This window comes from Panthera onca, chromosome A3 (genome assembly GCF_046562875.1).
Source record: "Panthera onca isolate mPanOnc1 chromosome A3, mPanOnc1 haplotype 2, whole genome shotgun sequence".
NCBI lineage: Eukaryota > Metazoa > Chordata > Mammalia > Carnivora > Felidae > Panthera > Panthera onca.
In genome coordinates, this window is record NC_138341.1 from 24,806,884 (window position 1) to 24,827,884 (window position 21,001).

At 40.4% G+C, this 21,001-nt stretch overlaps 1 protein-coding gene across 8 annotated transcripts in view; it reads left to right on the forward strand.

Moving 5' to 3' along the window:
* Nucleotides 1-20,754, forward strand: part of LCLAT1 (lysocardiolipin acyltransferase 1) — a 181,666-nt gene extending 160,912 nt beyond the window's left edge. For 7 of the 8 annotated variants that reach the window (XM_060651946.3, XM_060651932.3, XM_060651927.3 and 4 more), the window contains one exon: nucleotides 16,776-20,754. In XM_060651946.3, the coding sequence (XP_060507929.2) occupies nucleotides 16,776-17,278 (503 nt within the window). In that variant the 3' untranslated portion in view covers nucleotides 17,279-20,754. The remainder of the gene's footprint in view (nucleotides 1-16,775) is intronic. The other variant, XM_081795197.1, reaches the window with a different exon arrangement.
* The last annotated feature ends 247 nt before the right edge of the window (nucleotides 20,755-21,001 follow it).

The following is a 21,001-nucleotide window of genomic DNA, read 5'->3' on the forward strand; positions in this document are numbered from 1 at the left end:
CTTACCTTGCAGTGCTTATCTTATTGTGGTTTTAGTTTGTATTTCCCTAATAACTAAAGATGTTTAAGTCGTGTTTCTTGGACTTATATGCCTTTCCTATATCTTCTTTGGAGATGTGTCAAATCCAGTCTTTTTACCCATTCCTAAAAATCACATTGTCTTACTATATTGTAAGACTTCTTTATATATTTTGCATAGAAGTCTTTTCTCATATATACAGTTCGCAGATATTTTCTTCCAGTCTGTGGCTTTGCCTTTTCATTTCCTTAAGGTTGTCTTCTGAAGAGCCCAAGTGTTTAATTTGATGAAGGAGGGTTTCTCCATTTCTTAATTTTAGGTTGTTATTCTTGTCCTAAGAAATTGTTGCTTACCTCAAGTCACAAAGATTTTCTGTTTTTTCTTACAGAAATGTTATAGTTTTAGCCTTTCCACTTAGGCCGGTCATGCATTTTGAGTTGATTTTTGCATATGGTGTGAGGTAAGCATCCGATTTGTTTGCCTTTGCATGTAGACATCCACTTGTTCCAGCACCATTTGTTGAGAAGACCATCTTTTCTCCATTGAGTCACCCAGGCAACTTTGTTGAAAATGAAGTTGTCTGTATGTGGCTCTGTTCCTGGAGTCTGCTTTTGCACTGATGTATACATCTAGCCTTCTTCCAGTCCCTCACTGAACCGTTATAGTGAGTCCAGACATAGGTTAGTGGAAGGCTTCCAGCTTTGTTCTTGTTTTTCAAAATTGTTTTGTTATTCTAGTTCTTTTGCAGATCTTTATAACGTTTAGAATCAGTTAATTTACACAAAGCATACTAGGAGTTTTAATGGAGATTGCTTTGAATCTATAGGTCAGTGTGGAGGAGAAATATCTTAATAGTCCATCTTCTAGTATCTCTCCAATTGCTTAGGCCTTTTTCACTTCTGTTAGCAATGTTTTACAGTTTGCAGTCTTGCACATATTTTGTTAAGCTTATTTCCAGGTGTTTCATATTTTCCATATATTTAAATGGTATTCTTTAGAATTTGAATTTCCAGTTGTTAATTGCTAGTATGTACAAGTAACTTTTTATGTTGAACTTGTATCCTGGAACTTTGCTAACTCCACTTATTCCAGCAACCTTTTTTGTAGATTCCTAAAGATACTGTACAGTCTTTTATATTGCTTTGAATAAAGACAGTTTTACTTTTTCCTTTTCAATCTCTGTGCCTTTTTCTGCCTATTGCAATGATTAGGCATTGCATACCATGTGTGTCATATTAAGTGCTATCATATTAATGTAGGACGGGTATATGCTTTGGTGTTATTTCAGATATGTGGAATGAGAGACCAGGAATATTCTACCTAATAACTTGGGTTAATTTTTCAAACAGCTCTCCCTACCCCTTGTTGAGCATCTCTGTGCTGGTGAGCTTCTAGCTAGGTCTGGGGAAAAAGGTGAGAACCACTGGTTTTTATCATACATTAAAACTTTAGGTCTTTACATACTGCTTATAAACACTGGAATGTAAAAAACCCAAACCCACTATGAAGTATAGCCTCAGCTGAGTGAATACTGGTGTGGGGAAGTGGTAATAGGTTACTGTACCACATGGCTCTAAGACTCAGGCCATAGCTTTCTCCTTAACCTTAGGGTGCAGACCACCAGATTTCAGCGCCCCCTGCCATCAATCAGGAAGCCTCTAGTATGTGTCTGCCATTTCCCTCACTCATGGTCAGCAGCCCCATCCCCATTGTCCCACTGATGCAGATTTCTACAAATAGGACACTTTGTATTCTAGCACTAATAAGACTTCACCCATGTACCCTTCAAAAACATTCCCGCCCTCATCCTGGTGTATGAAGGTAGTGGGATTAACTGAGGAAGTAGGCTGAGTTAGAAGGCAGGCCGGCTGCTGTCTCCAGTCTAGCCGAGCACCTAACAGCCTCATCTCAGTCCTTAATGACATCTACCAAGATGCCAAGACCCTATTTCGAAATCAGGTCACATTTGAAGTTCCAGTAGAAGTGAGCTTTCAGGAAGACACTACTCATCCCACTACATATACTTATTTGCTTCCCTCATACATTGTTATTCTCCCAGTTTAAATTTCAGGATTGGTAGTTACATATCCAGATGTTGACTTTCCATATGTCTGTAACTAAATGTTTTTAAGTGTATTTATTTTGAGAGAGAGAGAATGAGCAGGAGAGGGGCAGAGAGAGAGAGAGAGGAAGAGAATCCCAAGCAGGCTCCATGCTGTCAGTGCTGAGACTGATGCAGGGCTCAATCCTACAAACCACAAGATCATGATCTGAGCCAAAATCGGATGCCCAGCCTACTGAGCCACCCAGGCGCTCCTATAACTAAATTTTATTTATTTTTATTTTTATTGAAGTATAGTTCACATAAGGTTATGTTAGTTTCAGGTGTACAATAGTGATTTGACAGTTCCATACATTACGCTGTGCTCACCACAGGTGTAGCTACCAGCTGTCACCGTATAGCGCTATGACAGTACCATTGATATTCCAGTATATTCAGTATCCAGTACCAGTATATTCCCTGTGCTGTACCTTATATTCCCATGACTTAGTTCATTTCACACCTGAAAGCCTGTATCAGCCAATCCCCTTCCCCCATTTTGCCCATCCTTGATCCCCCTCCCCGATAATCATGAGTTCTATATTTTTAGGTCTGTTGCTTTTTTGTTTATTTGTTTTGTTTTTTAGATTCCACATATAAGTGAAATTATGTCTTTCTTTGACTTATTTCACTTAGCATAATACACTCCAGGTCCATCCTTGTCATGAATGGCAAGATGCTTTTTTTTTTTTTTTTTTTTATAGCTGAGTAATCTCTCTCTCTCACGCATGCGCGCGCGCGCACGCACACACACTATATCTTTATCCATTCGTCTATTGATGAACATTTAAGTTACTTCCATATCTTGGCTCTTGTAAGTGATAATACAGTAAACATAGGAGTGTGCATATCTTTTAAAAACTAGCATTTTCACTTTCTTTGGGTAAATACCCAGTAGTGGAATTACTGAATCATGTTATTATTGCTTTCAAGTTTTTGAAGAACCTTCATACTGTTTTCCACAGCGGCTGTACCAATTTACATTCTCACCAGCAGAGCATGAGTGTTCCTTTTTCTCCACATCCTCACCAACACTGGTTGTTTCTTGTGTTTTTTTATTTTAACCATTCTGACAGGTGTGTGAGGTGATAGCTCATTGCAGTTTTGACATTTCCCTCATGAGGAATGTGTTTATAACGAACTTTAAACAGAAAGTTTAAAGTTATTATTCCAATGACTGATTTTATGCCAATTCATAGGAGTTGATCCTTAACAGGGAGCCCTTTTCTCTGTCTACATCCTGTGTCCTGATGACTGTTTTCAAAGAAAGAAACTGCTCCTTAATAAACGGTACTTTAGTGGCCCCCAGTCCTGATTCCACTCCTCTGCGGCTCAAATGGAATATAGTCACTTACTAAACAAGTGGGCTAGATTATCAGCCCTGACCTCTGCTTTCTGATGAAACTGGACAAAGTTTACTAGAAAATAAACTCACCCTTAATTCTCCTCCCCATCCCCAGTCTCCATTGATTCTTTGGAGAGTATTCCTTTGAGAAATAGGTCAACACTAAGGAAGTTCTTGTTGAAGTTTGGGGAATATTTAGAAGAATCTTTGATCCTGTCTACTCTAAGGCATAAGATACAAAGAAGGAACATTGTTATATGGAATATTCCCTCCCTCACGTCAACAGTTGAGTCTAGAGTCTACGGGATGCAAACAAATGAGTTTTCTGCCTGGCAGAGCACGTAACAGGGCAGTTATTCAAAACTAAGAATTATGAGTCTATAGGTGTAGACTGCCACCTGGTTGGTATTCTGATCAAAAGGTTTAGGACTATTTGGGTTCATGTCTGATTCTGTGTTATGTTAACCATTTGTCTTTGAGATTCATCCACATATATTTTTTAAAAGAAATAAAGAAGTACAAAAAGGAAAACAACATGCAAAAAGAAAAATGTAACCTCTTTTGGCCAGAAGTATCAAAATGGTATACGATGTTGTTATCAGTAGGTCTGCTCTGTTCTTTGAGACACATCCTCTGACCTACGTAAACTTGATTTGGTTTTTCTTATTGTTTTAAACTTCAAAAGATGCTCCATATACTATATAAGAAAAGAGCCTGCTGTTCTTTTGCCATCTTGGAAGCACCTGAGACTTTTGTCCTTTGGTTGAGCTACACACAGCCTGATTCTTTATCCTCTCAGTAAAAAAGAAGTTACAGCCCTGTCAGATTATCCCTTCATCCCATGGTGGCACCCTTTGCACAAATGAAGAACTGGACATAAGACGACCTGCATTTGAGAGTTCGTCATTTGAAGTTTGGAGTGGTCCCCCGGATTGATCCATTTTCTTCACCACCACCACCTCACTTTGTACTCTGCCTTACAGGACTCATTAAAACAAAATACAAACACAAGAAAGAACTCAAGGCTATAAAGTATTTTCCCTGGTGGCATATTTAATTTGGTTGTTTGAGAGAACATCGTATGAGCAGGTGGCGGTGGGATGAAGAAGTGGGAAACAGTCTTCAAAATAGGCATAGCCCTTCACTCAGAAAGATCTCCCCACATGCCTTCCATCGCCCAGAGGGTCTTGTGGATTAATAAGCCCCTACTGTAGAATGAATGCATACAACTGTGGTTGGATCAGTCCTGGTTGATGGAGAAAACCTTGTTTTACTGAGATCTCCGAATCTTAGACTGCGGTCAAGCTTACTGAATGGGATCTTAAATGATTGAAAACAAGGAAATTTAATTCTTAGATCATCCAAGGAGAAAGTGTGTCACAGGGGATGTGGCACAAGCCTAAGGCAGTTTGATGAGACCTTTGAGGACCCGTGTGGCTCCCCGTGCGGAGCCCAGGGCAAGGATCAAACTCATCTGCAACCAGAGGCCTTCACCTTCTTTCTACTTTGTTGCCTTGCTCTTGAAAACAGCAACTTACCCTACACCCCATTAATAATACCCCATATCCTCAGCCAAACTTCCTTTCCCTCTTAGAGGAGAAAAAGATGAAATTGCAGAAAAGACTCTGTAGTCACATTAGGCTTTGCTTTGGGAACTTTTTTTTTTTTTTTTTAAGTTGAGCTATACTGTTACTAGCAAAATTTTTTTTTAAGATTTACAAGATTGCAACTTAGATACTCCACTGTATTTTACATAGCTACCAAAAATGGGTGGTAGGGCCTAGCTTGAGACTGGGTGTGTCCATCAATGAAACATTCCAGGAATGCATAACAGAATTTTATAGAAGAGGTCATCATTTAGATTTTATATCAAACCATAACAAAGCTCTTACTCAGAACATGTGTGTGATTGTGCTTCAAAGATGGAAATAATAATAGTGCAAGGTTAAAAGAAACTTGAATAGAAACATCAAGACCTTTCATTTGCATAGAATTGGTTTCTTTACATTACTAGACCACCTTTATAAACTGGCTTGACAGGTCCTCCTTTTCTGGGTTTTGGTAGCCCTCCAAGAGAAGCATTATTGATTGCAGATGAGGGGCCTGAGGCTCAGGAAGGTTAAGTAACTTGCTCAAGGCCACATGGTTAATAAATCACTGTGCCTAGGTATAAAACCAGGTCAGTTTGACTCTGTAGCTCCTGTTTTTAATACGCAGTTCTTAGGAGGTAGAATAGGGTGGCGGAAAGGCTTTGAGTCAAACAGGCAGTTAGTCAAACTAATTGCTGACTAACTGATCTTCAGCAAGTGACTTAACTTCTCTGTGCCTCAGTTTCTACAACTATAAAAGAGGGATGATGTCACAAAGATTGTTAAAGATCGTATTTTAGGGGCTCCTGGGTGGCTTAGTCAGTTAAGCAACCGACTTCTGCTCAGGTCACGATCACACGGTTTGTGGGTTCAAGCCCCGCGTTGGGCTCTGTGCTAACAGCTCAGAGCTTGGAGCCTGCTTCAAGTTCTGTGTCTTCCTTTGTCTCTGCCCCTCCCCTGCTCGTGCTCTGTATCTCTCTCTCAAAATAAACAAACATTAAAAATTTGTTTTTAAAAAAGATGCTATTTTAAAGTGACTGTATCCTGTTAAGCTCCACGAGGGCAGAGATCTTCCTTTTGTCCACCAGTGTGACCCCTAAGCCTACAGCTGTGTCTGGCACAGTGAAGATGTGCTCAAAAGAGAGCTTGTTGAATTCAAAATCCTGGCACTTAGTAGTCATTCAATAAATAGTAATATCCCAGGGCTCCTGGATGGCTCAGTCGGTTAAGCGGCCAACTTCGTCCCAGGTCATGATCTCCTGGTTCATGGATTCAAGCCCCGCAGCAGGCTCTGTGACAGCCCAGAGCCTGGAGCCTTCTTCAGATTTTGTGTCTCCCTCTTTCTCTGCCCCTCCCTTGCTCATGCGTGCGCTCTCGCTCGCTCTCTCTCTCTCTCTCAAAAATGAAAACATTTAAAATTTTTTTTAGAAATAAATAAATAGTAATGTCCCAAATGCATTATTAGTCACCTTCAACCCTAACACCAGAGCGAGGGGACTAAATAATGTGTGGTCTCTGATCTCATTGAATTTGAAGACCAGCAAATGAGTAGAGAGGATGCATGTGCTGACACTACTGATCTTTTCATCTGTTACTGATGCATGTCTAGCAGTTTGGGAACATCTAAACAACTTTGTAACGACAAATTATATGTCGTCAATGCTCTGGTTTTTCGCACTGCATTTTGATGGTCTTCTCTCAACAGCGTTTTAGCACATATATTTCTTTTGAAGAGTAATGAGCAAAGTTTTAAGTTTTTCAAAGACTAGGCAAAATACGTTCATGTCATCAACACCACCCACTACAGATAAACAAGTGTAAGTGGCCGTTGTGCTTAATAGGTCCTGGGATGAATTTGGAACTCGGATTCTTGTCCCTTTACTTCCAAGCTCATTTTGCTGTTCTGTTCCTGGCTGTCCATTTTTGCTTTGTAATTTCTACACTAAAATCCCTGTGATTGAGAAGACGTGGCACCAGAGTATAGCTGCTGGGTTGGCCTGCCTAGAAAATTAGCACCTGTGCCCTTTGGCCTGATCACACAGTAGTGCCAGAATAGTTTGCATTTCTGGTGAAAATAGACTCAATAATGATATTGGATGGCTTTTGAATTGACCACAGAATTTTATCAGGCACGTCTCTAGTATTGCAGTACATTTGCACAAGCACACTCTGCTCTAGTTTGTATATGTGTAAGAGCGATTTTATCATGTGTACATTCCCATAATTCTTTTCATCTCTTCCATATTTATGATGGTTTCCTCTGCTATCTGTAATCTTAAATATGCCTCTCTCTTTTTTCCCCTTAATCACATTCATAGAGTTTAGTAGTTTATGGATCTTGTTAAATAACCAGCTTTTGTACTTCTTTATTCTTTCACTATTTCCTAGTTTTCGTTCATTAATTATTGCTTATCTGTAGTAATTTTTTCCACTATATTTCCCTTTGTATTCTCCCCCCACCCCCACTACCCCACTGCCACCACCCAGTTTCCAAGCTTAGTAATTTCTTTCTCTTTTTCCTTTTTCCTCTTTAATAATGAAGCATTTATTGTTGACTACAGCCTTCACTATATCCCATTGATTCCATTTTTCATTCTTTTTTAAGGAGTTCATAATTTTCCTTTTGATTTCGTCTTTGATCCAAGGGTTATCTAAAAGTGCTCTGTTAAAGGAGGACATCATATTTTATTTTTTTATGGGATTTTGATGTAAGGATGTGGCTTTTAATATCTTAACTTTTACAAAATGGGTTTAAATCTTCTTATTGCCAAGCAAGTAATCCTATTTATTGGTGTTCCATGGATACACCCCTCTAAAATATTTTTGAAAGACCTATAGACCTATATAATCTTATTAAACCAAATTTATCAATAGTTATTCAGTTCTTTCATGTGATTGGTTATTACTGGAGTGACCTATTATGGAGGACACTGAAGCCTACACTATAATTTTAAATTCCCTTTGCATTTCTCGTATTTTCCTTTCAATATTTAATACCTACTTTGGTTCATACAGATGTTTGGCTATTATTTTCTTTAACAAAGAAAAAGTTTAATCTTAACCATAGATGCTTAAAAAGATACTTGATAAACCTTAAGCCATTCCTAATAAAAACTAGAACAAAATAGAATAACATACACTAGTGTTTTACCAAAACTCAACAGCAGTGATCTAATGCACTAAAATCCACATCGTAAAGTCAGAACTATCCTTTTTATTAGTAAGTAAATGCTAATGAAGGCACTAAGAAAAGACTACCTTGGGATGCCTGGGGGGCTCAGTCGGTTAAGCCTCTTGACTATTGATTTTCGGCTCATGACCTTAAGGTTGTGAGTTGAGGCAGGCTCTGTGCTGACAGTGCAAAGCCTGCTTGGGATTCTCTCTTTCTTCCTCTCTGTTCCTCCCCCGCTTGTGCTCTCTCAAATAAATAAACTTAAAAAATTAAAGACTACCTTAAAGATGAGAAAGTTGAACATGAAACGGTTTTTGCAGCTGATAGAAAATCTAGAAAGTCAAAAAGAATGTAGAAAAAAAGGAAACAATTTAATAAGAAAATTTGTTAAGACGGCTGCATATAAATGTACAGCAAACGATTTCTCTCTAGCAGTAAGTGCCTAAAAGCAGAAGTAGGACCACATATTCCATTCATAATCCCAGCAAAAATTCTTCAATTACTTAGAAATAAATTTTAAAAGCCACAGAAGCTGTGTGAAGAAAACTAAAATCTTATGGAAAGACATAAAATAAGTTTTGAACAAATGGAAAAGCACACTTTTTTCTTAGAGAAAAAAACAATATTAAAGGGTCAGATCTTTCAAAGTTACAATGTAAATATAATGCAAATGCAATTTCTGAAGAAGTTCGGTGGGGGGGGGGGGGCGGGGAGGGTTGTTATTTTAGAATGGAATTAAATGCTCTCAAGTTTACATTGCAAAACAGTTACCAGCAGGAATCAAGTACAGTGTGAAAAAGAAAACAGTCAGATTTGCTTTACCGAAGATACGTCACTAGGGAAATCAATGTGGTCTTGGAGCCAGAATAAATACAGCGCATAAGAGAGGAGGGAGACTACATGTTTATATATTTGAGAGTTTAACATGTGACTGAGTTGGTATTTCCAAACTATAGAGAAAGAGGAGTCATTTAATAAAAGATGCTAGAAAAACTGATGTCTACTGAAAGAAAATTAAATTATAAAATTAAATGGAAAAAATGTTTTTCATCTTGCAGAAAAATATAGAATATACATACAGTCTAGGAACAGGGGAGATAAATAGGAATCCAAAAGCTATAATAGAAAAATGAACTTATATAGACACACACACACACACACACACACACACAATTATTGGAAAAGTTGCTATAAATGGCATAGATCATGGATTGTGTAAGAATATTTGCAACAAAAAAATGCAGAGGATTAATCCATGATGAAGAAGGAGTTTTGCAAATTTGACTGAAAAAGAGACAAACAACAGAGGAACTGGCTAAAAGAAACACTGCTTTCACAGAGCAGCAAATCCAACAAAATCAATTCATTGTGGCCAGGGAAACACTAGTGACCAGCTGATGAAACCAGTGTGAAAGATTCACCGCTTAGGATAGAGGGTAGAGTTCTTACAAACCAGAAGATAAACAACTGAATTTTCAAAACAAGTCAAGGATATGACCAGTATATACATCCAATGGACTTTTTAACCTAATCAAAGACATACAAATTAAAACAAAAATGATACAGTTTGCAACTTAATAAAAATTATAATACCAAGCATTATAAGTAAAAGTGTGAAAAGCACGATCCTACGTTTCTCAGGTTTTAGCTGAACATTGTAGAGGTCAGTTACCCATATTTAGCAAAAAGTGTTAAGGTGTTCATATTCTTTGATCCAGCAATTTACTGGAATTTATTCTAGAAAATCATCATCATTAGTTATATAATGATCAATTTAAATGTAGTTTATGTGGGAACACCTTAAATATCTGAAAAACAAAGGAATTTTTAAGATTTCTACACAAATATTATGCACCCATAAAATGACATCTTAGAAAATCTTTAATGGCACGAATGGAAAAATGAATGAAAAAACAAGTTATGAAACAGTATGTATAGTATGGTCCTATTTGTTAAATGTTTACAGATCTCTTTTTTCAGGACATACATTTTATATACTTATGTATGTATATGTCTATATGTATGTGAGTCTGTCCTCACCAAGTATACACTATTCTGATCTTGCCTTAAATGATCTATTAATACACCAATGTTGTAAATTGTGGAAAATGTCAACATGTTTTCATTCTATCTAGAAAATGAAACTTGTTTTAAAGACTCAGAGAAGCAGTGTCTATTGGACAACAGATTGTCGAAACTGAAAAGATTTCAAACATTTATACAAAACACCAAAGCTGAACAGATTCAGGATAGGAATGTGAAAATATAGGTCCCTGAAATTATCTGTAGGAACCAAATTCAGTTTAGATAAGCAAAATTGTTCACAAATACACAATTTTTAATTTCACCTTTCCAGGTGAAAGTTTATTTTTTAAAAATATTTATTTTGAGAGAGAGAAAGTGTGTGTGTGTGTTGAACAGGGGTGGACCAGAGAGAGAATTCAAAGCCAACTCAGCACAGAGCCCGTCATGGGGCTGGAACTCACAAACTGTGAGATCATGACTCAAGCTGAAATCAGGAATCAGACACTTAGCAGACGGAGCCACCCAGGTGCCCCTAAAAGTTGATTTTTAAGTATAGGATGGTTCTTTCTTAGAAAAAGAGGAGGTACTAATTTTGATTTCTAAGAAAGTAAAAGCAAGATGGGGCAGGTCAACAATGCTAGAGCACTGACCATCACCTTCTAATTCTGAATGCCAGCAGAGGATTAGTATCTACACTTCCCTGAGAATGTCTAAGGATGAGTTGGTAGAGATGGAGAGAAATGTGTATCCAAAGGGGAATAGGGCCTCCCTCTAGAGCCAAGGTCAGTCTCCTCAACGGTTTTGCTTCTGTGCTATGGGAGAGGCGTGACTGCAATCAGAGGATAAACCACAAGGTGTGCTAGAGCCCACTTGGAACCTCTCCCAGAGGAAGAGGAAGTCTAGACGAAGGAAGGAAGGTCGAGGGTAGCAGCCTAAACCTAAACTCCCTTCAGGTGCTCTAAGTGGTCACTCCACCTGGAGGAATAGTGACAGGAATCTGAGCAGATCCCACAGGCCAGGACCTTCTCTGAGCACTTTACAGGTCTTACGTAGTGGATCCTCACAAAACCCTAGGAGGGTAGGCACTGTTATTATCTGCACACACAGAGGAGGCTTATGGTTAACAAGCTAAGGCCAGAGAGCTGATGAGACGTAGGATCAGAAGCTGCCTGCCTCTCTCTACTTTTCATTCCTTAAGTAACTACTCAACTTATACAAAAGCAAAATGAATAATGTTCTCAGTGGGAAGTAGTATTTTCTGCAAGAAAATGGTACTGAGTCCCAATGCCACTTAATTTTCAGTGGGTTTGTGCATGCCCTTTTATTTTGAAGCTGAAAGTTGTCTTATTAGTGTTTTTAGTCTAAGTTTATCTAAATCTGTCTGTTCAAAGCCATTCTTCAAAGTGTTCTGACTAGTGCCAATTTGTCACGCTCATTATTAGCCATGTACTATTATATGTCAGTGTTAAAGTGCCACAGTGAATGATTGTCGAGTTACTAAATCCAACTTTTATCATCTTGGAGTAATTTTTTTTTTAATCTGAAAAACAGTGCACAAAACCAGCAGCCTCAGCATTTTAACACAAATGCATCTTAGATGACAAGCTACTTTATTTAAAAGTCTCCAATATAGGGGCACCTGGGTGGCTCAGTCGGTTAAGCGGCCGACTTCAGCTCAGGTCATGATCTCGCGGTCTGTGAGTTCGAGCCCCGCGTGGGGCTCTGTGCTTACAGCTCAGAGCCTGGAGCCCGTTTCAGATTCTGTGTCTTCCTCTCTCTGACCTTCCCCCATTCATGCTCTGTCTCTGTCTCAAAAATAAATAAACATTAAAAAAAAATTTTTTTAATAAAAAAATTAAAAAAAATAAGTCTCCAATATATATAGTTAGATTTATGGATTTAGATCTGAGTAATAGAATATAGGCTTATATGTATTTTTTTTCATTTTTTTTCAGTTTATTCATTTTTGAGAGAGAGAGAGACAGGGCCTGAGTGGAGGAAGGGCAGAAAGAGAGAAACACAGAATGTGAAGCAGGCTCCAGCCTCTGAGGTGTCAGCACAGAGCCCGACGTGAGGCTCGAATTCACAGATTGCAAGATCGTGACCCAAGATGAAGTCAGATGCTTAACTGACTGAGCCACCCTGGTGTTCCAGCTTACATGTGTTTTTAATTTTTAAAAAAGTATTAAGGTGAAATCCAAAATAGATTGTACTTTTGTATATTCTCCATGTATTTTAAAGTAGAATGGGGAAAGAATAAAGTTGATAACTGAAATTTCAGACCATCTTGGGTTAAAAAAAAAAAAAAGTTTGTATTTCTGTTGTTCTGCCACTGAACTGTATAGATGGATGTGTTCTTCAGCAGCTGTGGGCAGACCAGGATTTCTTCACCCAACTCTCATTTGAAACATAAACTTGTCTCACTCCCAGTGAGCTTTTCATATTGAATAGGACTCTTGTAATCATCATGGGCTCAACTTGACATGCTTGGAGACACTCCCTGCTGCATATTACATTTATAAATTCCAGTCATATCTTTTAAACCTCTGTTGGTTACTTAAACCTGACTGATGTATTAAATATTCCCTCAGTCTCAGCCTTAGACTAAAAATTAAGATTTGAAGTACTAAGTGTCCTGTTCTTCCAGGAGAGGAAAAGAAACATTTATGGACCCACATGAGTGTGGTTGTTGTAACAGAGTGGTAGCTTTACATAATAATAATAATAATAATAATAATAATAATAATAATAATAAAGTTGAAACTTTCCAGAAGACACAGTATCAGCAACAGAACAGATTATTTTCTAAGCACCATACAGACAGATGACAAGTGGCTAGATAGTTGAGATTACAACTCTAGATGCTATCTAAAAATGAGAGCTTTTAAAAATGGATATTACTGATGGCAGCCATCTTAATTTGCATATTTTAAAGTATGTTGTTTTCATACCAAAAGCTTTAAAGGCTGTATAAATCCTTTGCACTTGAAGGAACTTAATCTATTATTGCATTATTTTAGCTCTATTACAAGCTGATACATGTAATGAAGCCACATTTCAACTTTTGAATATGCATTTTGTTATTGTCACTTTGGAACGAAGCATGCCCCTCGAGTCTGCTAACCCTCACCTGTTACCTTCTGGGAGGAAACTAACAGGTCCAGTAGTAATGCCTCCTCTAGGCTTAGAGGCCAGGAGGTCTTGATAGGATGTCAGTGAAAAGTAAGCTCCTCTATTAGCGATAAAGGGTTGCGTGTGGCTCTGAGTTATCTGGAGACAAGAAACTTACTATAAAGTTTACGAAGTATCAAGATACCTCAGGGTGTAAAAGCCTTTCTCCATCTCCTCTCTTGCTCTGGCTTTAATGCGTTTCTGAGTCTCTGTGATTCTTTTAAAAAAATTTTTTTTAACGTTTATTTTTATTTTTGAGACAGAGAGAGACAGAGCACGAACGGGGGAGGGACAGAGAGAGAGGGAGACACAGAATCGGAAGCAGGCTCCAGGCTCTGAGCCATCAGCCCAGAGCCCGACGCGGAGCTTGAACTCACGGACCGCGAGATTGTGACCTGAGCTGAAGTCGGACCCTTAACCGACTGAGCCACCCAGGCGCCCCTGAGTCTCTGTGATTCTTAAGGATCCAGTGCAGCTCAAGGGAAATGAGAAGCAAGGTATAAGCCGGCTCTTCTCCCTTCCCCAGTTCTCCTGCTCACTCAATGTTAGCAGCTAACATTTATTGAGTATTTACTATATATACTTTTGACCCTATTTTTGTGTTTTTATATGTATTAGCTCATTTAATGCTCTCAACAACCCTGTGAAGTAGTTTGTAGATACAGGAACTAAGCTACAGAGACAAGTAATTTAGTCAGTCAGTAAGAGGCAGAGCTAGGATTTGAACCCAAAGGGTCTCCTTCCACAGCTCTCCGTGCTCTACACAGCAGGGTTTCTAGAATTTTTCACTTAGGAACATTTCTGTAAGTGCTACCAACAGAGTTTTAAAACTTGCCGTTTGTTCAGTGAACAGACAGGTGTTTGCATACATGCCCTTCTCTACGGGTTGCCCAGAAGAAATAGAAAGCAAGGGCACTTTAGTTTCTTACTAGTATGGCCTGTCCTTTTGATACCAGTTTGTGAGCATGAAGGGCCACCTGTGGAAGGAAGGCAGGCTTGTAGGAGCCCCCTGCTCAGGAGGAGCCCTGTGAAGTGGTTTGGGGTGACTGAGGATAGTGGCAGCTGCTGGGGGAGGCCGTGGATGAGTGAGGCTGAGGAGACTGGCAACCTTTTCAGGGCAGGGTGTGGGCAGGTGAAGCAGAAATGTTGACTGATTGCAGGGGAGTTTTGAAAGTAAGTGAAATGTGCACCCGGTTCTGAATAAGAGGCTAAGCGGCATGACGAGTGACAAAACGTGTCCTGTTATTTTCCCGAGGTGAGATGAAGTGGACCCCCCGCTGGAGTCAAAAAGGTCCAGCCTCGCTTTTGTAGGCATTCTGATCCAACTCCACCAGACCCGTCCTGAGCGGGCCTTCCGTCCCCCTCCGCTCTCCTATCAACAATGCTCAGCATCCCTAAAACACTGTCCTCCAATTTTGAATCTAAGCCTTGTTGACATAGGTATTTTCATTTTCTAGACCACAGTCCTAATTAAGGGCTGATTATATCTATCAGACACTTAGGAAACCAGACTGCAAGCCAGTCCTTATCCTGAAGTAAATCACAGAGTAAAGGAGACAGTAGACATTTACAGAAGACCTAATCATTAAAAAAGCAAGGAGAACAACCTCTAATAGTAAGGTCAATGGGAAGGGTAAACATGGTGAGTTAAGGTGGGAAGTTGCTTCGTGTCTTGTTCATATTGGGGTAAAACTTAAATGCTGTGAAGTGCATGGGTCTTAAATGCACACAGTTGGGTATATTCCACACCCTAATCAAGATCCAGAGTGTTTCGGCCACCTAGAACACTTCCTTGTGCTCCTTGCCGATCAGTTCTCACCCCTGTGGCAGCCACTGTTTGGATTTCTATTCCCACAGATTAATTTTGCCTGCATCATACATTTCTGTAATGAATCAAAGCCCGATCCAAGGGCTCTCACTGAAGAGGGCATGGTATGGAAGAAAGCAACATTCAGAGATTGTGCACCAACATGCTGTGTGCATTGGACAAAAAGCTTAACCTCTCTGGCCCTTGTATACAGGATTCAAGTAGGCGATCCTCATGTTTCTTTAAGGATTTACTACTCCTGCTTACATTTCTAATCTCAGAGACACCACCATCCACTCAGTACCCTGAACCAGAACACAGGAGCTCATTCCACCTTATCCTCCCACATCCAGTTGACCGCTCTTATCGTGTCAGCTCTCTTGTAATTTTTTTAGACATGTCACTTCCTTTGGCCCCTGCCTCACTGTCATTTCTTGCCTTGTCATGACCATCAAATTACTCTTACTACCTCTCTTGTCCGTGGTCCTCTCCAGACCATTCTTGTCACTGCCCCCAAGGTAACCATTGCCAAAATGAAACACATTCTCATCCCTTCTCTGTTGATAATCATTAAGTGCTTCTCCACCATCTAAGGTGCTTCTCTGTCGCTTACAGAATGGTCACATTCTCAAGTTTGACAGTTGAAGGCCTTTACCAGATGCCTCCAGTGTACTTGTGAGCCCCTTAGCCCCACTATGCTCTCTGGGCCCATTGCACCTGCCTGGCCAGCTCCCTCCCCTCCTTCTCCTCCCCTATTAGGGCACTGTTTATGCAGCTGTCTCCCTGATTCTCTTATGAACTCTTGAGTGAGATTAGAGATTATGTTTTCTCTCTCTCTCTCTCTCTCTCTCTCTCTCTCTCTCTCTCTCCAGCATCTGGCATGTGACTTTGCTAAAAACACTTAACCCCAAAGTAATTAATCAGGAGACTGCTAAGGATGATGGTGTCCTGGCAGGGTCTTACTTGGACTTCAAGCTGATATGGTTTTAAAAAATAGAAAAATCACATAAAAATATTAAAAATTAAAAAAATTAAAAACCATATGGAAGTTTTCAGACGTTTCTGACCACTTCACTAAATCTAATTCTGCGTGTTTTTTTCCAGTACTTTCATAGCAATAATGAGTTAAAGGTAAGAAATTCTGTGTTTTTATTTGGAGAGAAGGTATATTAATAAGAGGTATCAAAGCAGTGACTCCCCCTGGTATAAAAGGGCTAATCCTTTTATTTCTACCTCAAACCTGACTTAATGTGCTCATCCATTTAGTTCTAGAATGACAGGTTACTCTTTCTGTGAAGATAATTTCTTTCTAACGGTTTTGGTGATTAGCAAACAGATAAAAGACTAAAAATGACGGGTAAATTTATTGACCCAAATGCCTAGAAACACCAGTATTTAAATAGCCCTTTTTGTTCACCGTGGCTTTCTCTGTCCCGATTCCACCCCCCCCCCCACCCCCGTTTTTGGTTCTGCCTTGTGGTTTGCATCAGCGTTACTACCCCCTTGATCATCACTCAGTCTGTGTTTTCATCTTTTACAAAACCTAGGGAAGAACCTTGATGCCGTCCATGACATCACAGTGGCGTACCCTCACAACATTCCTCAGACAGAGAAGCACCTTCTCTACGGCGACTTTCCCAAGGAAATCCATTTCCACGTGCACCGCTACCCAGTGGACACTCTCCCCGCCTCCAGGGAGGGCCTCCAGCTCTGGTGCCACAGGCGGTGGGAGGAGAAGGAACAGAGGCTGCGCTCCTTCTACCAAGGGGAGAAGAGCTTTCACTTCACCGGCCACACCATAATTCCACCTTGCAAGTCTGAGCTGAGGGTCTTTGCGGTCAAACTGCTCTCTATACTTTATTGGACCCTGTTCAGCCCTGCAATGTGCCTCCTCATATATTTGTACAGTCCTGTTCGGTGGTATTTTATCATCACCGTTGTTGTCTTTGTGCTACAAGAGAGAATATTTGGTGGACTTGAGATCATTGAACTTGCATGTTATCGTTTTTTACACAAGCAGCCACATTTAAATGTAAAAAAAAATGAGTGAGCTCGTAGGGTAACAACCCAAGGGTCTTTTGGAGATGTGTTGAGCCTTTTTAAATGGAGGTGCATTTTTGCATGACTATGTCAGATATTTCTACTACCATCATTATTTGTTAAAGATATTTTGCACTTAGTTTTGTGGGAAAATATTGCTACACACGATTTTTTTTTAAATCTCTGAATGTAATTTCAATACACGAAGCAGGGAGCGATCGCTGTGAAATAACTCGGGCCAGAGTTTTATTAAGCAATCGCCAGGCTGTTAAGGTACACATACACGATTTTCCTAAAGGCCCAGTCCTCTTCCCTAACCAATTCCCCAGCCAACTCCCCAGACAAGAAGCAGATCTGGGGCTTGGGAGCACTGGCTCAGATCAAGTGCTGGCACTTGACTGTTGAGGTGAGGGCCCTTCTTCCCAGCTCCCTCCCTTGGCACTGTCCCCACACTCATTTCTACACCAGTCAGACCACTGCAGCCTTCCTTAAGGCCAGAGACCAGAAATCCCTTGCCCTTAAACCAACCATTTCGATAAGAAGCCCTTCATTACTCATAAAACCTTGGCATTTAGCCTTGCACTGACCTAGACATCAGAAGACCACCTGTGCCCTCTTTTCACACGAAGACCTGGACGTGTCTCAGGGAGCAACCACAGGCTCTCCACTTAGAAACCTTGGTTTGAGTTTTTAAAGATAGGAATTAATACAGTTCTTCATTTCTACGTACTCTAGCATGCTCAGTGCCGGGGTCTCTGCCGCTTATTGGCAGGTGTAGCTCTTTCTGCGTAAAAATGATACACATCACGTCACTTACCTTTCTAAAGGAACAGCATAGAGAAGGTTCTGTTCTTGGAGTCAGAAATTCTCGAAGTTGTGTCTTTTGAAATATTTCTTTCAAACCTGCCCCCAGAGAGAAAGTTATTGTATTTCTTGTACGTGCATAGGTATCTGTAACATCTGCCACGAAAACAACAGCACTTGCAGACGGGGCAGTAATGGTTTATCCTAAATTATTCAACCCTCGTAGCCTTGACAAATTTTACTCTTGGAACCAAAATGGTAGCACGAAAATGAACCCCTTTTTAAGGATAACCAGGGCTCGCTCACTCTTTTTAGGCCCAGGCTTTTTTTCAGTACTAAAATTCAGACCCACTTTTGACCAGTTGTTTGCCTCAGTAGTCCTCGATTTGGAGCCCATGGGAAATCCAGCAAACCAACAGCACCAATCTCTGAGGCAGAAGTGCGGGGTCATGTTCCCCACCCTGCTGAGGCCAGGCACTGTGCTTTTCGTCATAGGACAGGGGTGCTGGTCAGAGGCAGTGAAAGGCCTTTAGCTGTTAGCAAACCCGTCTACTTCACCCCTGCCTTGAACCAGCCTCAAAAGCCATTGCTTTATTACTCTTTTGGCATGAATGCCTTCCCCTTAATTACGGCCTCTTTTTGCTCCACAGCGACTTTTAGCCCGACAATTGAAGTGTGCATTGCCGTGAAAGGTGAGCACATCGTGAGCCCAACTTACGGAGGACATTCCTTCAGAGTACAGGTTGCGCGTATGACGCTGTTGACACATCACCTCTCCTGGGAGGGACCTAACCAGTGCCGCGCAGGCACGCACCAGCCTGTATTTATCTGCTCCCCCAAGGCTGTTCTTAATGCTGCCTGGAGCTACTAATTCGTTATTATGAACATCTGCTCTAAACCCAGCTGTTGAATCTCCTGGCTTTTTCAGGTGTTTTCTTTTTTAGCTTTTTTTTTTTTCCTTAATGAAAGAGTTTTCGAATTTAGGTTTCTCTCAGACTTCCTTTTGGTTATATTTGGAAACATAGAAGGAGTTTCACAGCATCGCATTCACATTGTCCTGGGCGATAAAAGCTGTTTCCCGCCCCACACTTTATACTGCCGCCTGCCGCCCTCCTCCAGCTTCTCACGGCTCCTGGTTTAAGTGTAACCTCCATACGAGGCGTGAGATCCGTAAAAGAGGAAATCTTTTTTTTTTCTTTTGTAGAAAATGTTTTCCTTTTGATCATAAAAAAATACACATAGAAGATTCAAACTTTGTTTTATCTACCCAAAATTCGTACACACTAAAACTGGGGAATAATAGACCTTGTACCTGCTGAATCAGGAATGATAACTTCAAAAAGAAAAAAGCTGCTTCTTGTTGGTTTTTTGGTTTTGGGGGGAGGGGGTCTTTGTGTTTTTGCAACAAGGCATCTTTTAAAATCATAATTATTTGTGTTCCTATATATTGGTCTTTTTCTTTTAAAAAGTGTTCAAGAACTATTCACTTGATGATTTGGAACTCAGAGCTTTGTAAAATTGGTAACAAAACGTCAAGCAGGAAGTAATTGAACTTTGGTGTCGTGATCGGCCTCAGGAATGCACCCCCCCTTCCCACCCCTCACCCTGGACTCCACAGCTACTTGTCAGGCTGTGTCTACACACCATACCCCACCTCGCGCCCTCTCAGGCCCTTGAAGGTAAACCCATTGGACCGTGAAACATTTACAGTACTGTCTGTCCAATTTGCTCGATCTTCACTGTTTAGAAGCATTTTAACTGAAGTGTGGTTTGTGTGGGCCGTGAACCATTGTACTTGAAGTAGGCACCTGCAGGGAAGGGCACCGGCCAGGTCACACGTTCTAGCAGACCCCGCTGATGAAGCAGGCCGAAGCCATCGTGCAAATCAGCAGAAGCAAGTGGTGAGAGGCGGGAAGAAAACACGGTCAGCGGCCGTAATTTGAAAGTCCTACTAAAACCCTTCCTTGTTTGTTATAACACTAACCCACAGCTTAGGGAGAAATACCAGCTTCCCTTCACGTCACTTTGAAATTCATTCCTTCCTCCTCACCACATCAGGAGTCGGACGTTGGTGGCCAAGCCCGAATTCTGCAGAAAGGGGACCCTTCTCGTTTCACCCGGGCCGCGACCATGATGCCCCCGTGCACTTCCCTAATCGACACTCTGCTGGAGGGAGCCTGTTGGTAGCCAACTGTTTACATTTCTTTATATAAATAATGTGCTTTCAGTGCCTTAGTTACAGGTCCCTTTCTTTTTCTTGTTCCAGGAATTCTGCAATGTGTTTCTTAGGTAAGAGTCTCTCTTTGCTACTCACTGGGAAGAAAATGGTTTGTAAACACTGATCACTGTCGTAAACTTTGTGATGACATCCAGAGAGGAGAGCTAGATGCTGAGGTGGCTTTTGCCTTAGAGTTGTTATTTATGCCGTAGGAAACAAAAACGTTCCCGTCACACCATGAGCTTCAGATTGGAGATGACCCAAAAGCCGCCTTGTACCGACCTTAAGTTTTTATTTCAGAAGAGAATCTTGGTTTTGGTAATTTATTTTTTAAAAGATTATGTACAAAACACCAAGTTTTAAAAATAACTCACAGAATGGCCTTAGTTTTCAATGTCCACTGGTATGTTTGTGAGTTGTGTTATCTGTAATTTACATCCCAGAATAAAGTGGAATGAATTAGATACAGTTTGCCCATGTGTCATGTTTCTGTTCTTGCCAGGCGACCGGGTGCTACTTTCTTTTCCCATGTTGGTAAAGCCATACAGTATGTAGTATAAGAAGATCCTCATCAGGGCTCTTTCTTTCACAGATGTTTAAAAAAAAATGCCCACACACAAAGGGAATATACCTCTTTGATAACTGGAAAAAGTCTAGGGGCCACAGTCGAATTTAGGTCTCAGTAAATGTCATCAGAACTTGGTTTTCCTC